At 51.1% G+C, this 23,050-nt stretch overlaps 1 protein-coding gene across 2 annotated transcripts in view; it reads right to left on the bottom strand.

Moving 5' to 3' along the window:
* Nucleotides 1–515: 515 nt before the first annotated feature.
* Nucleotides 516–23,050, bottom strand: part of ADCY5 (adenylate cyclase 5) — a 144,604-nt gene continuing 122,069 nt past the window's right edge. For both annotated transcript variants that reach the window (XM_069732603.1, XM_069732604.1), the window contains 14 exons: nucleotides 22,618–22,758; nucleotides 20,878–20,900; nucleotides 19,668–19,812; nucleotides 14,000–14,097; nucleotides 12,569–12,656; nucleotides 10,752–10,868; nucleotides 6,412–6,576; nucleotides 6,154–6,329; nucleotides 5,324–5,350; nucleotides 4,649–4,781; nucleotides 4,283–4,546; nucleotides 3,796–4,000; nucleotides 2,915–3,039; nucleotides 516–2,829 (listed from right to left, as the gene is read on the bottom strand). In XM_069732603.1, coding sequence (XP_069588704.1) covers nucleotides 2,701–2,829; nucleotides 2,915–3,039; nucleotides 3,796–4,000; nucleotides 4,283–4,546; nucleotides 4,649–4,781; nucleotides 5,324–5,350; nucleotides 6,154–6,329; nucleotides 6,412–6,576; nucleotides 10,752–10,868; nucleotides 12,569–12,656; nucleotides 14,000–14,097; nucleotides 19,668–19,812; nucleotides 20,878–20,900; nucleotides 22,618–22,758 — 1,836 coding nt within the window. In that variant the 3' untranslated portion in view covers nucleotides 516–2,700. The remainder of the gene's footprint in view (nucleotides 2,830–2,914; nucleotides 3,040–3,795; nucleotides 4,001–4,282; nucleotides 4,547–4,648; nucleotides 4,782–5,323; nucleotides 5,351–6,153; nucleotides 6,330–6,411; nucleotides 6,577–10,751; nucleotides 10,869–12,568; nucleotides 12,657–13,999; nucleotides 14,098–19,667; nucleotides 19,813–20,877; nucleotides 20,901–22,617; nucleotides 22,759–23,050) is intronic.

Raw genomic sequence — 23,050 nt, 5'->3', positions numbered from 1 at the left:
GTGATTTATGCTCCCATTACAGCATAGGACAGAGGTTGAATGCTGGACTGAGAGAGGGGAGATAGATTAACCCTTGCAGGCACAACCCCAAGTCACGTGACAAATAAGTGACACCACGGAGAAAGGATTCGTGACAGAGGCTGATGTTGCCTGCAATTGGTCCATTCTTCCTTGTAGCTCCAGTTATGTTGTTTAGGGCAGGAGTTCCTTCTTATCCTCTCCAATTACCTCCGGAGCTGAATTCACCATTCTGCTGGTTCTCTGTACTCCGCTGCCCCCTGCTGGTTCATTATATAGAGAGTGATCTTCGATGGCACTGTTATATACACAGCGTGGACAGGTAGTTACAAGCACAATTATAAATGCAGCTCTGGATGGGACTGCAGTAGGTCTATTTAATGTGCAGGCAGCAGTGGTCCTACAGACAGCGGGGGTCCTGCAGACAGTGAAGGTCCTGCAGACAGCGGGGGTCCTACAGAGCATCCTCCCATCGACCCACAAATAAACCACAAGGACAGCAGTAAAACAGCATTTAATGTAGATGTTTAGTTTCCATGGGAAATCAACGCTGCACCAAATGACCAACAAAATACGTCGCCAATGTGGGTGATGCCCGTGAGCACAGTGCAGAGGGTACGGACCTGGGGGGGTCTGTATGTACCAATGTGGGTGAGGCCCGCAGGCACAGTGCGGAGGGTATGGGACGTGGGGGGTCTGCATGTAACAATGTGGGTGAGGCCCGCAGACACAGTGCGAAGCGTACGGGACCTGGGGGGGTCTCCATGTACCAATGTGGGTGAGGCCCGCGGGCACAGTGCGGAGGGTATGGGACCTGGGGGGGATCTCCATGTAACAATGTGGGTGAGGCCCGCGGGCACAGTGCGGAGGGTACGGGACCTGGGGGGTCTGCATGTACCAATGTGGGTGAGGCCCGCAGGCACAGTGCGAAGGGTATGGGACCTGGGGGGTCTGCATGTAACAATGTGGGTGAGGCCCGTGGGTACAGGGCAGAGGGTACGGGACGTGGGGGGTCTCCATGTAATAATGTGGGTGAGGCCCGCGGGCACAGTGCAGAGGGTACTGGACCTGGGGGGTCTTTATGTAACAATGTGGGTGAGGCCCGCGGGCACAGTGCGGAGGGTATGGGACCCGGGGGGTCTCCATGTAACAATGTCGGTGTGGCGCAGATGGAAGCGTTTAACTGAGTGAATTATAAATAATATAACAAAGGTTTCTGCAGATTTATGTGAATGCGTCTCCGACATGTAAAGACCGGGCAGCTTCACGGGAAGACGATATACGACCAGCGCCATAACCCCGTCACTGCCAGCAGGACAAGACGACACCGTGAAGGACAAGATGACACAGCAGAGGACCTGTGAGATTTACAAAAATAACTGCGCCATTCCGCCAGGAGCGGCTGCCACACAGATACCAGTCAGTGTCCCGACAGCCGCCCTCCACGAGCTGCGATGCCACCCATGTGCCCGGCTGTGGTAACATGAACCACTGTTTCATTACACCATCCAGGCGATACTTAAATGTGAATGAGGGCTTAACAATTCAGATTTGCATTTGGAAACGCCTTCGTGTGTAGGGCTTGCTGCATTTTCGTGACTTGCAACACAAAAAAGTGATTGTAAAAAAAAAAAAACCGCAATGCAATTGTCCGATGGCAGAAAGCAGATGGTACAAAGCCAAGTGCATCACCCAGTTTCGCAGCACTTTGTCAGCTGCTGTCCGACTTACATTCTGAGAGCAGACACCGAGCGTGTCGTTCATGTAACCTGCCACCGAAATGATCGGCCCCGTCCATGCCGATAACATAACCTGCCCCCGAAACGATCGTCCCCGTCCGTCCTGATAAAGTAACCTGCCCCCGTAACGATCAGCTCCATCCATGCCAATAGCGTAACCTGCCCCCGAAACGATCGTCCCTGTCTGTCCTGATAAAGTAACCTGCCCCCGTAACGATCAGCCCCGTCAGTGCCGATAATGGCAGTATTCGGGGAGCACTTCCATTCTGCAGTATACCGCGCTGCTCGTGAAACTGCCAGGCCTGGGAAACAAGAAGCGACTGGATCGATCCTGGATGGAAATGCGTGGTGCTCCGATCACTCGGCACCAGCCTTGTATAGAATTTACAAAATATATCCTCTGGTTTGTTTGTTTTTTTTCTAGATCTTCCACTATAATATTACAAAATAAAATTACAAAAAGGTGCAGATCTCATGGCGGGTCCAGGGCACGGCCCTAAAGTGACCCTGGCAGCACCCACCACGGGGAGGAGACGCTGGCACGCACCCACAGCGTGGCCTCATCGCACTCTAGCAATAAATAGAGATTTGTGTCCTGCCACGTGGGGTGTCAGGGAGTGAGAACATTCCTATGACGGCGTCTGCTCACAAGGAAAAGGCCGTAGGACGGTTGTGACGCGTTTCGATTCATTTCTAGTCCGCCATGTACATTGCCGTCGGTCTGGTACCGTAATACATTCCTTCCTTCATAGAGGAAATCAATGAGTCGTTTCAATAAATATTTCCTTCCTCCGCTCGTCTCCGGCGCAGAAGTTTATACCTTCGTCATTATCTTTGGTCGATCGCCGTCAGTCTGACGGAGCTCCTGGGTCGCGTGGCTCCTCGCCGACAGGTACGGTGGACATGTATCAGTGCACTGTGGTAGCTGAGCTTTCCTGCATCGCTAACTGCTCGAAGGTCCTTCATTTAGAAAATAGGTGGTCATCTCGCCTTTGCCTTTCACTTTGACCACCCCTCGGCACTCCAGCGAGTAATTACAGGCGGCCAGGACCTGCTGGAGATCAGCGGTGACCTGAAACGCAACAGCAGCATTGAGCAAAGGAGCAGAAAGCATCCAAACCTCAGCAGCGCGTGGAGGGTCCGGTGCCATCACCCACCTGAATCCGCTCAGGGACGCCAGTGCTGTCCATGCGACTCGCCACATTGACGGTGTTCCCCCAAATATCGTACTGGGGTTTACGAGCTCCTATGACACCAGCAACCACGGGCCCGATGTTCAGTCCTGAGGAAGACAGCCGATGTCAGCGTCGTGTGGTGCCCACGCTGTATCTACCGTTGCCAGCTGTCGCCCAATATTCCGCGCAGAATATCTGGACATTCAGAGATTGGGGAAGCTGAGATATGAGCTGCTGTATGTCGGCTGCTCAGTACAGAGAGGCAGGAAGGGACCCGCGGCCCCGTGACCGATGCAGCGCCACCGACTGAATCAGGCAGGTAGTGTGCAACAATGTGACAAACAGCAGCCTAAATCTCTGCTTCAGTTTGAAGGATTGGCGCAACTCAAGCCTCAAAAGAATAGTCCAAGAAAAACCAATCCACTGTGTAACGCCTGGGACGGGCCGGCGGGAATGGACACAGGTGATGAGGTTTTGGCTGCTCCCTCCCCTCCCCCACTGTACCCAGGTGATGAGGTTTTGGCTGCTCCCTCCCCTCCCCCACTGTACCCAGGTGATGAGGTTTTGGCTGCTCCCTCCCCTCCCCCACTGTACCCAGGTGATGAGGTTTTGGCTGCTCCCTCCCCCACTGTACCCAGGTGATGAGGTTTTGGCTGCTCCCTCCCCTCCCTCACTGTACCCAGGTGATGAGGTTTTGGCTGCTCCCTCCCCTCCCTCACTGTACCCAGGTGATGAGGTTTTGGCTGCTCCCTCCCCTCCCCCACTGTACCCAGGTGATGAGGTTTTGGCTGCTCCCTCCCCTCCCCCACTGTACCCAGGTGATGAGGTTTGGGCTGCTCCCTCCCCTCCCTCACTGTACCCACCGATTTTCATCTGGAAGTTGTTGAATGAGTGCTCGTTGATGTATTTCATCTGATCCATCAGTCTCATTGCATAATCCGCCAGCGCCTTGATGTGCGACTTTCCCGCCTTGTCATAAGTCGTGTCGTTCAGTCCTGAAGCCGCCATGTAGGTGCTGCCGATGGTCTTGATCTTCTCCAGCTGCCGGAACTCGTCCTCACTGATGATCTGTAAAAAGATCCGTCATCAGCCGTGCGAGTACATGCGCAGCGGGGGCCCGGGGGTCTGCACCCGGCTGCAAGGGATTGTGCGAGACGTAGGGCAGCGATCTGATAAATCTACGAGGAGCAATACACACAGGGCAAACTAATCACAGAGCAGTCGGTGCAGCTCTGGATGTGAGTAGTGACGGGGAGTGATTTCTAGGACTGGTTCACACACAGGAGAATTTGCACAGAATTCGGATCTAGAACCACCGGAGATAAATGGCCGTGTCTCTTGCAGCCTCACCTCATCGAAGTCGGCGATGATCTCGTTGAGAAGCCGCAGACACTCCACGCCTTCGTTGTTGGCCTCAAGTTCCACGTAGAATTCAGAGAAGTTACTGATGGATGCGAACATGACAGCCACGCACTCGCAGGACTGGTAATACAGCTCGTCGTTCCGCCGCTCCCGTGCCAGGAAGTGCGCCGCCACGTCCTTGGGGAGAATGTTGTGCAGGAGACGGCGGTTGTAGGCCTGCAGCTCCTCCATCTCCTCCTTCTCCTCGGTGGCCTGGAAGACAAGACAGGTGGACATAAGATCCAGGAGAGAAAGTGGCGCCGTGGCCCTCGGGCGGCCAGTGACATGACCCCATAGCCGCGATCCATCCTGTACCTGGAGCTTCCATAGAAAGTCCAGACGGGCCGTGGACTCCACCTGCTGAGCGTGGAGGTAGAGCGCCAGCACGAAGACGCTGATGATCACGGGCGTGGCGATCTTCAGGGTGACTCTGGGAACGCTGTCCGTGCTGTGGAGACACAAGAGACCTCTCATCTGGGGCCGCTGCCGGTAGTAATGCCGCTATCAGTATGACATCGGGGGATGGTGGGATTACCACCCCGCGGGCACAGTCACAATGTCCAGAGGCTTAGATGCTGGACTGTGGGACGAGCTCTCACCGCCGCCCCTTTAAGACCCATGTGCTCCTTGCTCCAGGAATTAATGGTGAACCGGCAGCAATCAAACCTCTACTCTTACCAATTCCCAAAGGGATATTCTAGAAAAGTTACACAGAACATTCTGGAAACCTGTCCTGATGTAATCCTGCTCACACAGCTGACAGCTTGTTACAGTGTATCAGTACTGACCTCCCTAATTGGTGCACGTCTCCTAATAAATCCGCTGCAGAAAATGTCAGAGATCTTGTGGCTAATGCATTCTTGTGTTTGTTTTGTTTTTATTTCAAAAGTGGAAAAACTTGTAAATTTTAGGATAAAAAGGAGACGTTTCCATGATAATGTACTAATGATGTCCTCAGTGTCAGCGAGAAGACGAGGCCGCGCTTCTTACCAGTTCATGGTGGAGTTGGATAATTCGCTGTAAGAGAAGAAGCAGAAGACAATCAGTACCAGGCGATGGTGGATCATCAGGCTGCAGCGCTGCGCTACCAGCACTAGATGGCGCCATCCTCACAGGCATCACAGTACATGACCTGGATCCTCGGGGTAAGGTTTCTCCTTGCGTAGCCCTTGCTCACCCAGCCAAACCAGATCTCACACTTTGCACTGATGAGGGGCAGCGCCCCCGAAACACCATATCTGCTAATAGAGATTCTGGTCTTTTCTACTAAGTCATGTGACAAGGCTCGTTAAAGGGTCGACATTGACTGTTAGGATCGCTACTTCCTATAGGTGGCGATAGAGTTCTAGTCCTCTTCCTCTCTGAAGAGACGATTTGCACTATATAACCTGACACAGCAGCGCAGCGGTCGGCCGCACAGAACAGGCACAGCGGTCGGCCGCACAGAACAGGCGCAGCGGTCGGCCGCACAGAACAGGCGCAGCGGTCGGCCGCACAGAACAGGCGCAGCGGTTGGCCGCACAGAACAGGCGCAGCGGTCGGCCGCACAGAACAGGCGCAGCAGTCGGCCCTCAGTCCACAGACTATAATCCAGGGGGCAGATAGTGCTCTACATCAGGTGACTACATAGCCCATGAAATGCGGACACATCCCACTGCAAATCACGAGGACCATCTCTGCAGGCACTGACCAAAGGTGATGCTGGGAGATTTCAGCTCTGAAGCCAGTAGAATTGTGAGTGCTGCTCTGGAGCATGAGTAATGTACTGCAGGTGATAACACACAAGCTGTTCCTATAGAAGTGCCAGTACGGATACTCACATCCCATTGGCTGCCACCAGCAGATCTGCATTATCAAACAGCGCCACCTGCGGGACCTCCGCGATAATGACGTAGACAAGCTCGATGATCAGCATCAGAATGAGTTTCCCAATGCTGCTGATCTGGAGAAAGACGGAGCAGGCCAGGAGGCTGAGCAGCACGCAGGAGGTGAAGTACTGTCAGAAGACACCAGGCCAGGAGCATTACAATTCATGCCTCGCAAAGGCCCAGGTGCCATCAATAGGGACCACATTTTACCTCTGGGAAGTTGCAGTTGGGGGTCGGGTCCCCGCAGAATCCATCCTCAGTAGACAGGCTGTAATTAAAGGCAGAGCTCCTGACCAGACACGGGGTCACGCTGTTCAGGGGGACGTTGTACTCGGCAGCAAGGCAACTCCTCAGATCCACATTACTGCACATGAACTAGAAGAAGAGGAATGTTAGGTACGAGCAGCCCGAGAGCTAACAGAAAGCCAGCAGAATAGTGACCGCAGCTCTGGAGGGTGAGAAATGATATAACAGCAGAACAGTGACTGCAGCTCTGGAGGGTGAGAAATGATATAACAGCAGAACAGTGACCGCAGCTCTGGAGGGTGAGAAATGATATAACAGCAGAACAGTGAGTGCAGCTCTGGAGGGTGAGAGGTGATATAACAGCAGAATAGTGACCGCAGCTCTGGAGGGTGAGAAATGATATAACAGCAGAACAGGGAGTGCAGCTCTGGAGGGTGAGAAATGATATAACAGCAGAACAGGGAGGGGAGCTCTGGAGGGTGAGAAATGATATAACAGCAGAACAGGGAGTGCAGCTCTGGAGGGTGAGAAATGATATAACAGCAGAACAGGGAGTGCAGCTCTGGAGGGTGAGAAATGATATAACAGCAGAACAGGGAGTGAGGCTCTGGAGGGTAAAAAATTATATAACAGCAGAATAGTGAGCGCAGCTCTGGAGGGTAAGAGATGATATAACAGCAGAACAGTGACCGCAGCTCTGGAGGGTGAGAAATGATATAACAGCAGAATAGTGAGCGCAGCTCTGGAGGGTAAGAGATGATATAACAGCAGAACAGTGATTGCAGCTCTGGAGGGTGAGAAATGATATAACAGCAGAACAGTGACTGCAGCTCTGGAGGGTGAGAAATAATATAACAGCAGAACAGTGAGTGAAGCTCTGGAGGCAAAAAAATTATATAACAGCAGAATAGTGAGCGCAACTCTGGAGGGTAAGAGATGATATAACAGCAGAACAGTGACCGCAGCTCTGGAGGCTAAAAAATTATATAACAGCAGAATAGTGAGCACAACTCTGGAGGGTAAGAGATGATATAACAGCAGAACAGTGACTGCAGCTCTGGAGGGTGAGAAATTATATAACAGCAGAATAGTGAGCGCAGCTCTGGAGGGTAAGAGATGATATAACAGCAGAACAGTGACTGCAGCTCTGGAGGGTGAGAAATGATATAACAGCAGAACAGTGAGTGCAGCTCTGGAGGGTGAGAAATGATATAACAGCAGAACAGTGAGTGCAGCTCTGGAGGGTGAGAAATGATATAACAGCAGAACAGTGACTGCAGCTCTGGAGGGTGAGAAATAATATAACAGCAGAACAGTGAGTGAAGCTCTGGAGGGTAAAAAATTATATAACAGCAGAATAGTGAGCGCAACTCTGGAGGGTAAGATATGATATAACAGCAGAACAGTGACTGCAGCTCTGGAGGGTGAGAAATGATATAACAGCAGAACAGTGAGTGCAGCTCTGGAGGGTGAGAAATGATATAACAGCAGAACAGTGACTGCAGCTCTGGAGGGTGAGAAATGATATAACAGCAGAACAGTGAGTGCAGCTCTGGAGGGTGAGAAATGATATAACAGCAGAACAGTGACTGCAGCTCTGGAGGGTGAGAAATAATATAACAGCAGAACAGTGAGTGAAGCTCTGGAGGGTAAAAAATTATATAACAGCAGAATAGTGAGCGCAACTCTGGAGGGTAAGAGATGATATAACAGCAGAACAGTGACCGCAGCTATGGAGGGTGAGAAATGATATAACAGCAGAATAGTGAGTGCAGCTCCGGAGGGTAAGAAATGATATAACAATAGTGATGAGTGAATATACTCGTTACTCGAGATTTCCCCAGCACACTCGTGTGTCCTCCGAGTATTTTTTAGTGCTCGGAGATTTAGTTTTTATTTCCGCAGCTGAATGATTTACATCTGATAGCCAGCATAATTACATTGTGGGGATTCCCTAGCAACCAGGCAACCCCCACATGTATTCAGCGTATCTGGAAGCCGTAAATCATGCAACTGAGGTGATAAAAACTATATCTCCGAGCAATAACAAATACTCGGAGATCACCCGAGCGTGCTCTGAAAAACCCGAGCAACTGGTACACTCGCTCTTCACCATCGCTAACGCATGCCGATTTTGAGATGCGTTAGGATGCGTTACGCTAACTGAAGTCTATGGGTGCGTTAACGGATCCGTTACATAGTGTTAGTGCTGCTTAGAAACAGATCCGTTAAACGGAATGCCCTAACGCAATGTGAACCTAGCCTAAAGCATAATGTAACAGCAGAATAGTGACCGCAGCTCTGGAGGATAAGACACCATGTAACCAAGCTCTGCTGCCCGACTAATCCACTTGTCCCCCCGCTATTCCCCGGCCTCTCCCCTCTGTCAATCCCTTCACTGGCTCCCCATTACCCAGAGACTCCAGTACAAAACCCTGACCGTGACGTACAAAGCCATCCACAACCTGTCCCTTCCATACATCTGTGACCTCGTCTCCCGGTACTTTCCTACACGCAACCTCCGATCCTCACAAGATCTCCTTCTCTACTCCCCTCTTATCTCCTCTTCCCACAATCGCATACAAGATTTCTCCCGTGCTTCCCCCCTACTCTGGAACCCTCTACCACAACACATCAGACTCTCACCTACCATCGAAACCTTCAAAAAGAACCTGAAGACCCACCTCTTCCGACAAGCCTACAACATGCAGTAACCACCGATCGACCAAACCGCTGCATGACCAGCTCTATCCTCTCCTACTGTATCCTCACCCATCCCTTGTAGATTGTGAGCCCTTGCGGGCAGGGTCCTCTCTCCTCCTGAATCCTCACCCATCCCTTGTAGATTGTGAGCCCTCGCGGGCAGGGTCCTCTCTCCTCCTGAATCCTCACCCATCCCTTGTAGATTGTGAGCCCTCGCGGGCAGGGTCCTCACTCCTCCTGTATCCTCACCCATCCCTTGTAGATTGTGAGCCCTCGCGGGCAGGGTCCTCTCTCCTCCTGTATCCTCACCCATCCCTTGTAGATTGTGAGCCCTCGCGGGCAGGGTCCTCTCTCCTCCTGAATCCTCACCCATCCCTTGTAGATTGTGAGCCCTCGCGGGCAGGGTCCTCTCTCCTCTATCCTCCCCCATCCCTTGTAGATTGTGAGCCCTCGCGGGCAGGGTCCTCTCTCCTCCTGTATCCTCACCCATCCCTTGTAGATTGTGAGCCCTCGCGGGCAGGGTCCTCTCTCCTGTATCCTCACCCATCCCTTGTAGATTGTGAGCCCTCGCGGGCAGGGTCCTCTCTCCTCCTGTATCCTCACCCATCCCTTGTAGATTGTGAGCCCTCGCGGGCAGGGTCCTCTCTCCTCCTGTATCCTCACCCATCCCTTGTAGATTGTGAGCCTTCGCGGGCAGGGTCCTCTCTCCTCCTGTATCCTCACCCATCCCTTGTAGATTGTGAGCCCTCGCGGGCAGGGTCCTCTCTCCTCCTGTATCCTCACCCATCCCTTGTAGATTGTGAGCCCTCGCGGGCAGGGTCCTCTCTCCTCCTGTGTCCTCACCCATCCCTTGTAGATTGTGAGCCCTCGCGGGCAGGGTCCTCTCTCCTCCTGTGTCCTCACCCATCCCTTGTAGATTGTGAGCCCTCGCGGGCAGGGTCCTCTCTCCTCCTGTGTCCTCACCCATTCCTTGTAGATTGTGAGCCTTCGCGGGCATGGTCCTCTCTCCTCCTGTATCCTCACCCATCCCTTGTAGATTGTGAGCCCTCGCGGGCAGGGTCCTCTCTCCTCCTGTATCCTCACCCATCCCTTGTAGATTGTGAGCCCTCGCGGGCAGGGTCCTCTCTCCTCCTGTGTCCTCACCCATTCCTTGTAGATTGTGAGCCTTCGCGGGCATGGTCCTCTCTCCTCCTGTATCCTCACCCATCCCTTGTAGATTGTGAGCCCTCGCGGGCAGGGTCCTCTCTCCTCCTGTATCCTCACCCATCCCTTGTAGATTGTGAGCCCTCGCGGGCAGGGTCCTCTCTCCTCCTGTGTCCTCACCCATCCCTTGTAGACTGTGAGCCCTCGCGGGCAGGGTCCTCTCTCCTCCTGTACCAGTTGTGACCAATTATTGTACTTGTTTTTATTATGTATATCCCTCCTCACATGTAAAGCGCCATGGAATAAATGGCGCTATAATAATAATAATTATAATGTAACAGCAGGAAAGTGACTGCAGCACTAGAGGATAAAAGTTCCATTCTCTGTGGATGTAGCCTGTGGCCGCTCGAGGTGCCACATTGTGATGGATCCTCCTCGGTGTGATCGTTCATTCTTACCATGTTAATAAATGAAGAGAGGAAGACGAGGATGATGGTTACGATTCCCACCGCCGTGCTGTTAATCCGAGATTGCACAATCTTTTTAGATAAAGTCTGGAGCGGAGCTGGGAAGAGCTGCAGAAGGAAACGGATCAGAGGTTACACCTGAGCCAAAGATCTTCCAATCTAGTGATGTCAGTCCTCGTCTGTTACAATGAGACACCATCACGTGTTTAAATAGCCAGGTCTTTCACCGGGAAGGAACAATACGGGAAGGGCAGCATCCAAAAAGGAAAACCACCTATGCCATGGATCGCTGCGTTGAGAAACACGTGATGGTGTCTCCGCGGTGTTGGATGTTTTGATCTCCCCGAGGTCATTCATCCTTATATCCTAGTAAGAAAAAAGCTGAGGGCACTCACCAGTATTCAAAGGTCACTTCTTTATTAATATCAACTCCAGATAAAATTCATGGCCGGGGGAGAGGGAGCTGAAGCTCGTGTCAGCAGGGGAGGACGACGGCCGTTTCGCGCTGTGCCTGCGCTTCTACGGGTCGATTTGTGCTCAGGACAGACGGCACAAATCGACCCGTAGAAGCGCAGGCACAGAGCGAAACGGCCGTCGTCCTTCCCTGCTCACACGAGCTTCGGCTCCCTCTCCCCCGGCCATGAATTTTATCTGGAGTTGATATTAATAAAGAAGTGACCTTTGAATACTGGTGAGTGCCCTCAGCTTTTTTCTTACTAGGATATATGGACATAAGTTTTTTGTTTTTTTTTCCCTGAAGGAGCACCCGATGTTCTGGGTCAGCGGCATGTGGATCAGTTTCATCTAAGTGGCGGACCCTGGGAGTTTTTTTGGCATTATAGGATGTGGGACTGTGCCGCTCGCATTTTTGTATCTGTTGCGGAGTCATTCATCCTTATGTTTATAGTCAGTGTGAACAATGCTCTGTGAGCTAAACACAGCAGCAGCACACACCTGTCCTGGACATTAGACTGATCACTGCACTGTTACATTGTAACAAGCTGTCAGCAGATACAGAGCATCCTATAGAAGGAGGAGGGGAAGTGCGAGGATTTATGGGACCCCCCAGGAGGCTTCTCCCCCCAGACACAGATATGGAAAATGTCGCGGCCTGTGGAGGCCTATTGGGAAGTTTCCATCTCAGCCTCAGAATATTCCGCCTCTCATCTCCGAATGTTCTGTGTCCGGTGACTGCGGGGGATAATTTTATTACATGTCGCCTCTGATCTGGGAGACACTTATTTATTGGGTAATGGATCTCAATTTCCTGCTCGTCAGCATTAAATGTCGTTCAAGCCGACAGAAATAAATGACGGCGACTCATAAAACGATAATCAAATGACTGAGAGAAGAAAAAGCAAAGAGCAGCGCGAGGCGGAGGAAGGACTACAAGTCCCAGGACATCCAGACTGGACACAACTGTATGTGCAGCAGACACTTCTGTACCAAGAACGGGTCTCTTGTTAGGGAAACGCTGCATAAAATCTGCTCATTTTTTATGCATTTCTGTTGCGTAATTTTAATGAATTTTTTTCCCTTTCTTCTGAATGGCTGAAAACCGCTGAAACATTTGAAAAACTGCAGATGTAAAATGGCTACAAATGTGCAAGGAAAAATAAGCAGCATGTGCAGGAGATTCCAGAAATCTCATTCACTTGCTGGGACTTTTTTTTGCAGCAGCAAAAATGCAACATGTGAACAATCACCAGGAAGCTTTCACAGGGTTCCTGTTCACTGGCACAAAACTGGCAGAACGCCGGTCCTCTAATCATAGGGTCCTGCCCCGTCACACTGTAACGACCACTCACCTTGATACAGGAGTAGATCAGGGAGACGCTCAGCACGATGAGGAGGATGAGGAAGCAGGCGAGATAGAAGCCCAGCATGAAGGTGGAGCTGCAATCACAGAGAGGGGACTGTTATTACAGACTGGACCCCCAGAACTAGCACCTGACACAAGACTATAGATACAAAAGCCCCTCACACTACAGGTCCCGTGCTGCCCCCCCAAACCACAATGATGACTATCTGGCTCCTGAGATACCTTGAGCACAACCCCAGAGAAAACTGAGAACGCTCACCCAGACGTAACAAACGTTAAATTGTAAGTGCCAGCTACTTTGATTTTAGCAATATCTCCACAACAGCGAGGAGGAATAGAGAAAAGTCGCCTTATTCCAAACCTCGCCTTATTCCAAACCTCGCCTTATTCCAAACCTCGCCTTATTCCAAACCTCGCCTTATTCCATACATCGCCTTATTCCAAACCTCGCCTTATTCCACACCTCGCCTTATTCCAAACCTCGCCTTATTCCAAACCTCGCCTTATTCCACACCTCGCCTTATTCCACACCTCGCCTTATTCCACACCTCGCCTTATTCCACACCTCGCCTTATTCCAAACCTCGCCTTATTCCACACCTCGCCTTATTCCAAACCTCACCTTATTCCACACCTCGCCTTATTCCACACCTCGCCTTATTCCACACCTCGCCTTATTCCACACCTCGCCTTATTCCACACCTCGCCTTATTCCACACCTCGCCTTATTCCACACCTCGCCTTATTCCACACCTCGCCTTATTCCACACCTCGCCTTATTCCACACCTCGCCTTATTCCACACCTCGCCTTATTCCACACCTCGCCTTATTCCAAACCTCGCCTTATTCCACACCTCGCCTTATTCCACACCTCGCCTTATTCCACACCTCGCCTTATTCCACACCTCGCCTTATTCCACACCTCGCCTTATTCCACACCTCGCCTTATTCCACACCTCGCCTTATTCCACACCTCGCCTTATTCCAAACCTCGCCTTATTCCACACCTCGCCTTATTCCACACCTCGCCTTATTCCACACCTCGCCTTATTCCAAACCTCGCCTTATTCCACACCTCGCCTTATTCCACACCTCGCCTTATTCCACACCTCGCCTTATTCCACACCTCGCCTTATTCCACACCTCGCCTTATTCCACACCTCGCCTTATTCCACACCTCGCCTTATTCCACACCTCGCCTTATTCCACACCTCGCCTTATTCCACACCTCGCCTTATTCCAAACCTCGCCTTATTCCACACCTCGCCTTATTCCAAACCTCGCCTTATTCCACACCTCGCCTTATTCCAAACCTCGCCTTATTCCAAACCTCACCTTATTCCAAACCTCGCCTTATTCCACACCTCGCCTTATTCCAAACCTCGCCTTATTCCAAACCCCATCAAGTTTAACTTACTGAGGAACGATGATGAACTGCACAAAACAGATGAAGAGGAAGACGATAAACGCACACGAGACGTAGGCACCAAACCGATCATCCACCTGCTTGGAATACTGCAGAGAAAAGGGAGGATTAGAAAGCCCAAAACATACCAAGGAACTATAACTCCCAGCACAACACTGTCTCTCATGGAGCTATGTTCACACATTGCGTTTCTTTGCTGTGTTTTTTCTAATGGTAATTTTTAAGCTGCATTTTACATGATAAGCAAAGTCTATCGGATTTCAGGAAGCAATGCGCACACATTGCTTTTATTCTCCTGACTAGGGGGAGCTCCCTGTATACAGAGATACATGATAAGATCATGTCTGCAGCCACCACTAGGGGGAGCTCCCTGTATACAGAGATACAGGATAAGATCCTGTCTGCAGTCACCACTAGGGGGAGCTCCCTGCATACAGAGATACATGATAAGATCCTGTCTGCAGTCACCACTAGGGGGAGCTCCCTGTATACAGAGATACATGATAAGATCCTGTCTGCAGCCACCACTAGGGGGAGCTCCCTGTATACAGAGATACATGATAAGATCCTGTCTGTAGACACCACTAGGGGGAGCTCCCTGTATACAGAGATACATGATAAGATCCTGTCTGCAGCAACCACTAGGGGGAGCTCCCTGTATATATAGAGATACATGATAAGATCCTGTCTGCAGTCACCACTAGGGGGAGCTCCCTGTATACAGAGATACATGATAAGATCCTGTCTGCAGTCACCACTAGGGGGAGCTCCCTGTATACAGAGACACATGATAAGATCCTGTCTGCAGCCACCACTAGGGGGAGCTCCCTGTATACAGAGATACATGATAAGATCCTGTCTGTAGACACCACTAGGGGGAGCTCCCTGTATACAGAGATACATGATAAGATCCTGTCTGCAGCCACCACTACGGGGAGCTCCCTGTATATATAGAGATACATGATAAGATCCTGTCTGCAGTCACCACTAGGGGGAGCTCCCTGTATACAGAGATACATGATAAGATCCTGTCTGCAGTCACCACTAGGGGGAGCTCCCTGTATACAGAGACACATGATAAGATCCTGTCTGCAGCCACCACTAGGGGGAGCTCCCTGTATACAGAGATACATGATAAGATCCTGTCTGCAGTCACCACTAGGGGGAGCTCCCTGCATATATAGAGATACATGATAAGATCCTGTCTGCAGCCACCACTAGGGGGAGCTCCCTGTATACAGAGATACATGATAAGATCCTGTTCAGCCACCACTAGGGGGAGCTCCCTGTATACAGAGATACATGATAAGATCCTGTCTGCAGTCACCACTAGGGGGAGCTCCCTGCATACAGAGATACATGATAAGATTCTGTCTGTAGACACCACTACGGGGAGCTCCCTGTATACAGAGATACATGATAAGATCCTGTCTCCAGCCACCACTAGGGGGAGCTCCCTGTATACAGAGATACATGATAAGATCCTGTCTGCAGCCACCACTAGGGGGAGCTCCCTGTATACAGACACATGATAAGATCCTGTCTGCAGCCACCACTAGGGGGAGCTCCCTGTATACAGAGATACATGATAAGATCCTGTCTGCAGCCACCACTAGGGGGAGCTCCCTGTATACAGAGACACATGATAAGATCCTGTCTGCAGCCACCACTAGGGGGAGCTCCCTGTATACAGAGATACACGATAAGATCCTGTCTGCAGCCACCACTAGGGGGAGCTCCCTGTATACAGAGATACATAAGATCCTGTCTGCAGTCACCACTAGGGGGAGCTCCCTGTATACAGAGATACATAAGATCCTGTCTGCAGCCACCACTAGGGGGAGCTCCCTGTATAAAGAGATACATGATAAGATCCTGTCTGCAGTCACCACTAGGGGGAGCTCCCTGTATACAGAGATACATAAGATCCTGTCTGCAGCCACCACTAGGGGGAGCTCCCTGTATACAGAGATACATGATAAGATCCTGTCTGCAGCCACCACTAGGGGGAGCTCCCTGTATACAGAGATACATGATAAGATCCTGTCTGCAGCCACCACTAGGGGGAGCTCCCTGTATACAAAGATACATGATAAGATTCTGTCTGCAGCCACCACTAGGGGGAGCTCTCTGTATACAGAGATACATGATAAGATCCTGTCTGCAGCCACCACTAGGGAGAGCTCCCTGTATACAGAGATACATGATAAGATCCTGTCTGCAGTCACCACTAGGGGGAGCTCCCTGTATACAGAGATACATGATAAGATCCTGTCTGCAGCCACCACTAGGGGGAGCTCCCTGTATACAGAGATACATGATAAGATCATGTCTGCAGTCACCACTAGGGGGAGCTCCCTGTATATAGAGATACATGATAAGATCCTGTCTGCAGCCACCACTAGGGGGAGCTCCCTGTATACAGAGATACATGATAAGATCCTGTCTGCAGCCACCACTAGGGGGAGCTCCCTGTATACAGAGATACATGATAAGATCCTGTCTGCAGTCACCACTAGGGGGAGCTCCCTGTATATAGAGATACATGATAAGATCCTGTCTGCAGCCACCACTAGGGGGAGCTCCCTGTATACAGAGATACATGATAAGATCATGTCTGCAGCCACCACTAGGGGGAGCTCCCTGTATACAGAGATACATGATAAGATCCTGTCTGCAGTCACCACTAAGAGGAGCTCCCTGTATACAGAGATACATGATAAGATCCTGTCTGCAGCCACCACTAGGGGGAGCTCCCTGTATACAGAGATACATGATAAGATCCTGTCTGCAGTCACCACTAAGAGGAGCTCCCTGTATACAGAGATACATGATAAGATCCTGTCTGCAGCCACCACTAGGGGGAGCTCCTGTATACAGAGATACATGATAATATCCTGTCTGCAGCCACCACTAGGGAGAGCTCCCTGTATACAGAGATACATGATAAGAACCTGTCTGCAGCCACCACTAGGGGGAGCTCCCTGTATACAAAGATACATAAGATTCTGTCTGCAGCCACCACTAGGGGGAGCTCTCTGTATACAGAGATACATGATAAGGTCCTGTCTGCAGTCACCACTAGGGGGAGCTCCCTGTATACAGAGATACATGATAAGATCCTGTCTGCAGTCACCACTAGGGGGAGCTCCCTGTATACAGAGATACATGATAAGATCCTGTCTGCAGTCACCACTAGGGGGAGCTCCCTGTATACAGAGATACATGATAAGATCCTGTCTGCAGCCACCACTAGGGGGAGCTCCCTGTATACAGAGATACATGATAAGATCCTGTCTGCAGTCACCACTAGGGGGAGCTCCCTGTATACAGAGATACATGATAAGATCCTGTCTGCAGCCACCACTAGGGGGAGCTCCCTGTATACAGAGATACATGATAAGATCCTGTCTGCAGCCACCACTAGGGGGAGCTCCCTGTATACAGAGATACATGATAAGATCCTGTCTGCAGTCACCACTAGGGGGAGCTCCCTGTATATAGAGATACAGGATAAGATCCTGTCTGCAGTCACCACTAGGGGGAGCTCCCTGTATACAGAGATACATGATAAGATCCTGTCTGCAGTCACCACTAAGAGGAGCTCCCTGTATACAGAGATACATGATAAGATCCTGTCTGCAGCCACCACTAGGGGGAGCTCCCTGTATACAGATACATGATAAGATCCTGTCTGCAGTCACCACTAAGAGGAGCTCCCTGTATACAGAGATACATGATAAGATCCTGTCTGCAGCCACCACTAGGGGGAGCTCCCTGTATACAGAGATACATGATAATATCCTGTCTGCAGCCACCACTAGGTGGAGCTCCCTGTATACAGAGATACATGATAAGATCCTGTCTGCAGCCACCACTAGGTGGAGCTCCCTGTATACAGAGATACATGATAAGATCCTGTCTGCAGCCACCACTAGGGGGAGCTCCCTGTATACAGAGATACATGATAAGATCCTGTCTGCAGCCACCACTAGGGGGAGCTCCCTGTATACAGAGATACATGATAAGATCCTGTCTGCAGTCACCACTAGGGGGAGCTCCCTGTATACAGAGATACATGATAAGATCCTGTCTGCAGCCACCACTAGGTGGAGCTCCCTGTATACAGAGATACATGATAATATCCTGTCTGCAGTCACCACTAGAGGGAGCTCCCAGTATACAGAGAAACATGATAAGATCATGTCTGTATACAGGGAGCTCCACCTAGTGGTGGCTGCAGACAGAATCTTATCATGTATATCTGTATACAGTGAGCTCCCCCTAGTGGTGGCTGCAGACAGAATCTTATCATGTACCTCTGTATACAGGGAGCTCCTCTTAGTGGTAACTGCAGACAGGATCTTATCATGTATCTCTGTATACAGGGAGCTCCCCCTAGTGGTGGCTGCAGACAGGATCTTATCATGTATCTCTGTATACAGGGAGCTCCCCCTAGTGGTGGCTGCAGACAGGATCTTATCATGTATCTCTGTATACAGGGAGCTCCCCCTAGTGGTGGCTGCAGACAAGATCTTATCATGTATCTCTGTATACAGGGAGCTCCCCCTAGTGGTGGCTGCAGATAGGATTTTATCATGTATCTCTGTATACAGGGAGCTCCCCCTAGTGGAGGCTGCAGACAGTATCTTATCATGTATCTCTGTATACAGGGAGCTCCCCCTAGTGGTGGCTGCAGACAGGATCTTATCATGTATCTCTGTATACAGGGAGCTCCCCCTAGTGGTGGCTGCAGACAGGATCTTATCATGTATCTCTGTATACAGGGAGCTCCCCCTAGTGGTGGCTGCAGACAGGATCTTATCATGTATCTCTGTATACAGGGAGCTCCCCCTAGTGGTGGCTGCAGACAGGATCTTATCATGTATCTCTGTATACAGGGAGCTCCCCCTAGTGGTGGCTGCAGACAGGATCTTATCATGTATCTCTGTATACAGGGAGCTCCCCCTAGTGGTGGCTGCAGACAGGATCTTATCATGTATCTCTGTATACAGGGAGCTCCCCCTAGTGGTGGCTGCAGACAGGATCTTATCATGTATCTGTATACAGGGAGCTCCCCCTAGTGGTGGCTGCAGACAGGATCTTATCATGTATCTCTGTATACAGGGAGCTCCCCCTAGTGGTGGCTGCAGACAGGATCTTATCATGTATCTCTGTATACAGGGAGCTCCCCCTAGTGGTGGCTGAAGACAGGATCTTATCATGTATCTCTGTATACAGGGAGCTCCCCCTAGTGGTGGCTGCAGACAGGATCTTATCATGTATCTCTGTATACAGGGAGCTCCCCCTAGTGGTGGCTGCAGACAGGATTTTATCATGTATCTCTGTATACAGGGAGCTCCCCCTCGTGGTGGCTGCAGACAGTATCTTATCATGTATCTCTGTATACAGGGAGCTCCCCCTAGTGGTGGCTGCAGGTTATTTAGTTTTCGGTATTCTCTCTGTAACAACCCTTATATGCTCTAGAACCTCGATGATGATGATGATAATGTGTCAGTACTATGATATCATCCAGATATGAGGTCGGCTTTGTAGTGAGCCGTATTTGCGGACATGTCACATGGAGCTATATTACGCCCTGCAGATTCCCGGCTGGATGTAACACTATGGTAGGGAGGTCACAGGGTGAGAGATTTACCTTCTTCTCCAGGTCGGGCTCCCGGAAGGTCAGTAGGATTTTACGAACGTGTTCTGAGCGCAGTCGGTCGATGCTCCGGGCATCAATAGCGCGACCCAAAAATTCGTCCACTTCATCCTCAGGGTTCATGTTCTCTTGAATGTTCCTAAAACATGGAAAATGAGGGGTTAAGTGACTTGTAGAAGAAAAGTTCCTTTTTTCACATACAAGATAGTGGAGACGTGATGACTGGGCGCATGGGTCACCAGGGGACAGACCGGTCCTACAGATACAGGTAGATCGAGGACCCCTATATTGTCTTTGCTCAGGGGCCCCCGATCCATAACACTGAGGATGATGATGATGAGATATTTTGAAGTTTTCTCTGCAGAGTTTTCGCTGATGCCATTCTGAAGTATTGGCGCCCGGAGTCATCACTTTGTATTATGGACTTCCTGACATGACTTTGGGGGTTCTGGTTGTCAGCCTTGGGCAGGAAGGGGTTAATTCGCGCGTCTTCCATTTCTCGGCTCCCGGACAGAAGAGTTTATTGCTCTGAATATGGGATGAGCCGGAGACGTTTTACCCGTGAGAAAATCGGCGTCCCGGGGGTCCGAGCAGAAGACTTTTATCTCAAATATCCGGATTGTTTGCCCAGCGATACAGCTGAGCCGCCACAAGGACTACAAGTCCCAGAGGTGCCAATGACCTCCACACAGGCGTCCTCCATCATCACTGACCATTATAGGCGTCATTTGTAATATCTGGGGGAATCTAGGACATTTTAATTCCTCACATTGCTCAATATGTCTGCTTTCTGTCAGGGAATGGAAACCTTCTCCTTTATGTCTATGGCTCTCTCCTGCCCCGATCGTTTGCTACAATGTATCAATGCAGGTGAAATGTATCAGTCTGCAGTTACAAAGTGTGAGTGCTTAGATTTGCATAGGACTGCCCAGACCCTGGAGGTTGAGGCACTAATGCGCATCATTAATCTGTCTGAAAACGGATTAAAACTCTTCATTAATTGTAAAAGCCTCATAACGATGAAGGTGATAATCCGGAGCGGCTGCCAGAATCCCGGATTTACAGATTACTGAGAAATGGACACCAGACGTCCAGGGATCGGGCCGCCCCTCCCCCGCGCTGACCACACAATCAGATGGGAAGACCCCCATCATCCGCGCTGGGACAGTTCATCCATTACGTGTGGAAAGTTCAGGATGCTCACTTGTCTTTTGGATCCTCAAATCCCTGAAAAACAGGAAATAAACTTTAATCAGAAAAATGGGAAGGATGATGATGGGAGTGACTGAGTAGGATGGGGTGATGGAGCATGATGGGTGTGACAGGAGGATGATGGAGCATGATGGGTGTGACAGGAGGATGATGGGGTAAGATGGGGTGATGGAGCATGATGGGGTAAGATGGGGCGATGGAGCATGATGGGGTAAGATGGGGCGATGGAGCATGATGGGGTAAGATGGGGCGATGGAGCATGATGGGGTAAGATGGGGCGATGGAGAATGATGGGGTAAGATGGGGCGATGGAGCATGATGGGGTAAGATGGGGCGATGGAGCATGATGGGGTAAGATGGGGCGATGGAGCATGATGGGGTAAGATGGGGCGATGGAGCATGATGGGGTAAGATGGGGCGATGGAGCATGATGGGGTAAGATGGGGCGATGGAGCATGATGGGGTAAGATGGGGCGATGGAGCATGATGGGGTAAGATGGGGCGATGGAGCATGATGGGGTAAGATGGGGCGATGGAGAATGATGGGGTAAGATGGGGTGATGGAGCATGATGGGGTAAGATGGGGCGATGGAGCATGATGGGGTAAGATGGGGCGATGGAGCATGATGGGGTAAGATGGGGCGATGGAGCATGATGGGGTAAGATGGGGCGATGGAGAATGATGGGGTAAGATGGGGTGATGGAGCATGATGGGGTAAGATGGGGTGATGGAGCATGATGGGGTAAGATGGGGCGATGGAGCATGATGGGGTAAGATGGGGCGATGGAGCATGATGGGGTAAGATGGGGCGATGGAGAATGATGGGGTAAGATGGGGTGATGGAGCATGATGGGGTAAGATGGGGTGATGGAGCATGATGGGGTAAGATGGGGCGATGGAGAATGATGGGGTAAGATGGGGTGATGGAGCATGATGGGGTAAGATGGGGTGATGGAGCATGATGGGGTAAGATGGGGCGATGGAGCATGATGGGGTAAGATGGAGCATGATGGGGTAAGATGGGGTGATGGAGCATGATGGGTGTGATGGAGGATGATGGGGGGTGACAGGAGGATGATGGGGTAAGATGGGGCGATGGAGCATGTTGGGGTAAGATGGGGCGATGGAGAATGATGGGGTAAGATGGGGTGATGGAGCATGATGGGGTAAGATGGGGTGATGGAGCATGATGGGTCTGATGGAGGATGATGGGGGGTGACAGGAGGATGATGGGGTAAGATGGGGCGATGGAGCATGATGGGGTAAGATGGGGCGATGGAGAATGATGGGGTAAGATGGGGCGATGGAGCATGATGGGGTAAGATGGGGTGATGGAGCATGATGGGTCTGATGGAGGATGATGGGGGGTGACAGGAGGATGATGGGGTAAGATGGGGTGATGGAGCATGATGGGGTAAGATTGGGCGATGGAGCATGATGGGGTAAGATGGAGCATGATGGGGTAAGATGGGGTGATGGAGCATGATGGGTGTGATGGAGGATGATGGGGGGGTGACAGGAGGATGATGGGGTAAGATGGGGTGATGATGGAGGATGATGGGGGGTGACAGGATGATGATGGGGTAAGATGGTGTAATGGAGCTTGATGGGGGTGACAGGAGGATGATGGGGTAAGATGGTGTAATGGAGCTTGATGGGTGTGATGGAGGATGATGGAGGGTATGAGTGATGTAGGTGATGATTAGGATGATGCCCCATTATCCCTCTTACCATCCTCTTCATCTCCTTGGACACTTGGTTGCCCCCCAGGTGGTTGTAGAAGTTGCGCTCCACCCCCCAGTGCGCCGGGTTGTGCCCGATGGAGTTGGTTCTCTGGCGGCTCATCTTCGCCATCATCGCCTTCTCTTCTTTCTGTAGAACAGAGGGGGACGTGGGGGTCACACAGCTGCATTATTGCCACACAGTCGTGTCCTCTGTCGATACACGGGGCAGAGCTACTTCTGCCCCCGGACTCCGCGGCCCGTCCTCCCGTCCCCCATGCAGAACATTGGGATCCAGGGTCGTCAGCTGTAACATGGGCTTTATCCCAGGACACACAGTCTGCGGGTGGTAGAGCTGGGCAGGACGCTGCTTTCCTTGGCTGGAGCTCTCGCTTTATAAACTAATAACCCGCGGACGTGGATTTCATTACAACTGTGTTTGT

This window comes from Ranitomeya imitator, chromosome 7 (genome assembly GCF_032444005.1).
Source record: "Ranitomeya imitator isolate aRanImi1 chromosome 7, aRanImi1.pri, whole genome shotgun sequence".
NCBI lineage: Eukaryota > Metazoa > Chordata > Amphibia > Anura > Dendrobatidae > Ranitomeya > Ranitomeya imitator.
The sequence above is the reverse complement of the archived record's forward strand: the minus strand, read 5'-3'. Positions and strand labels throughout refer to the sequence as shown.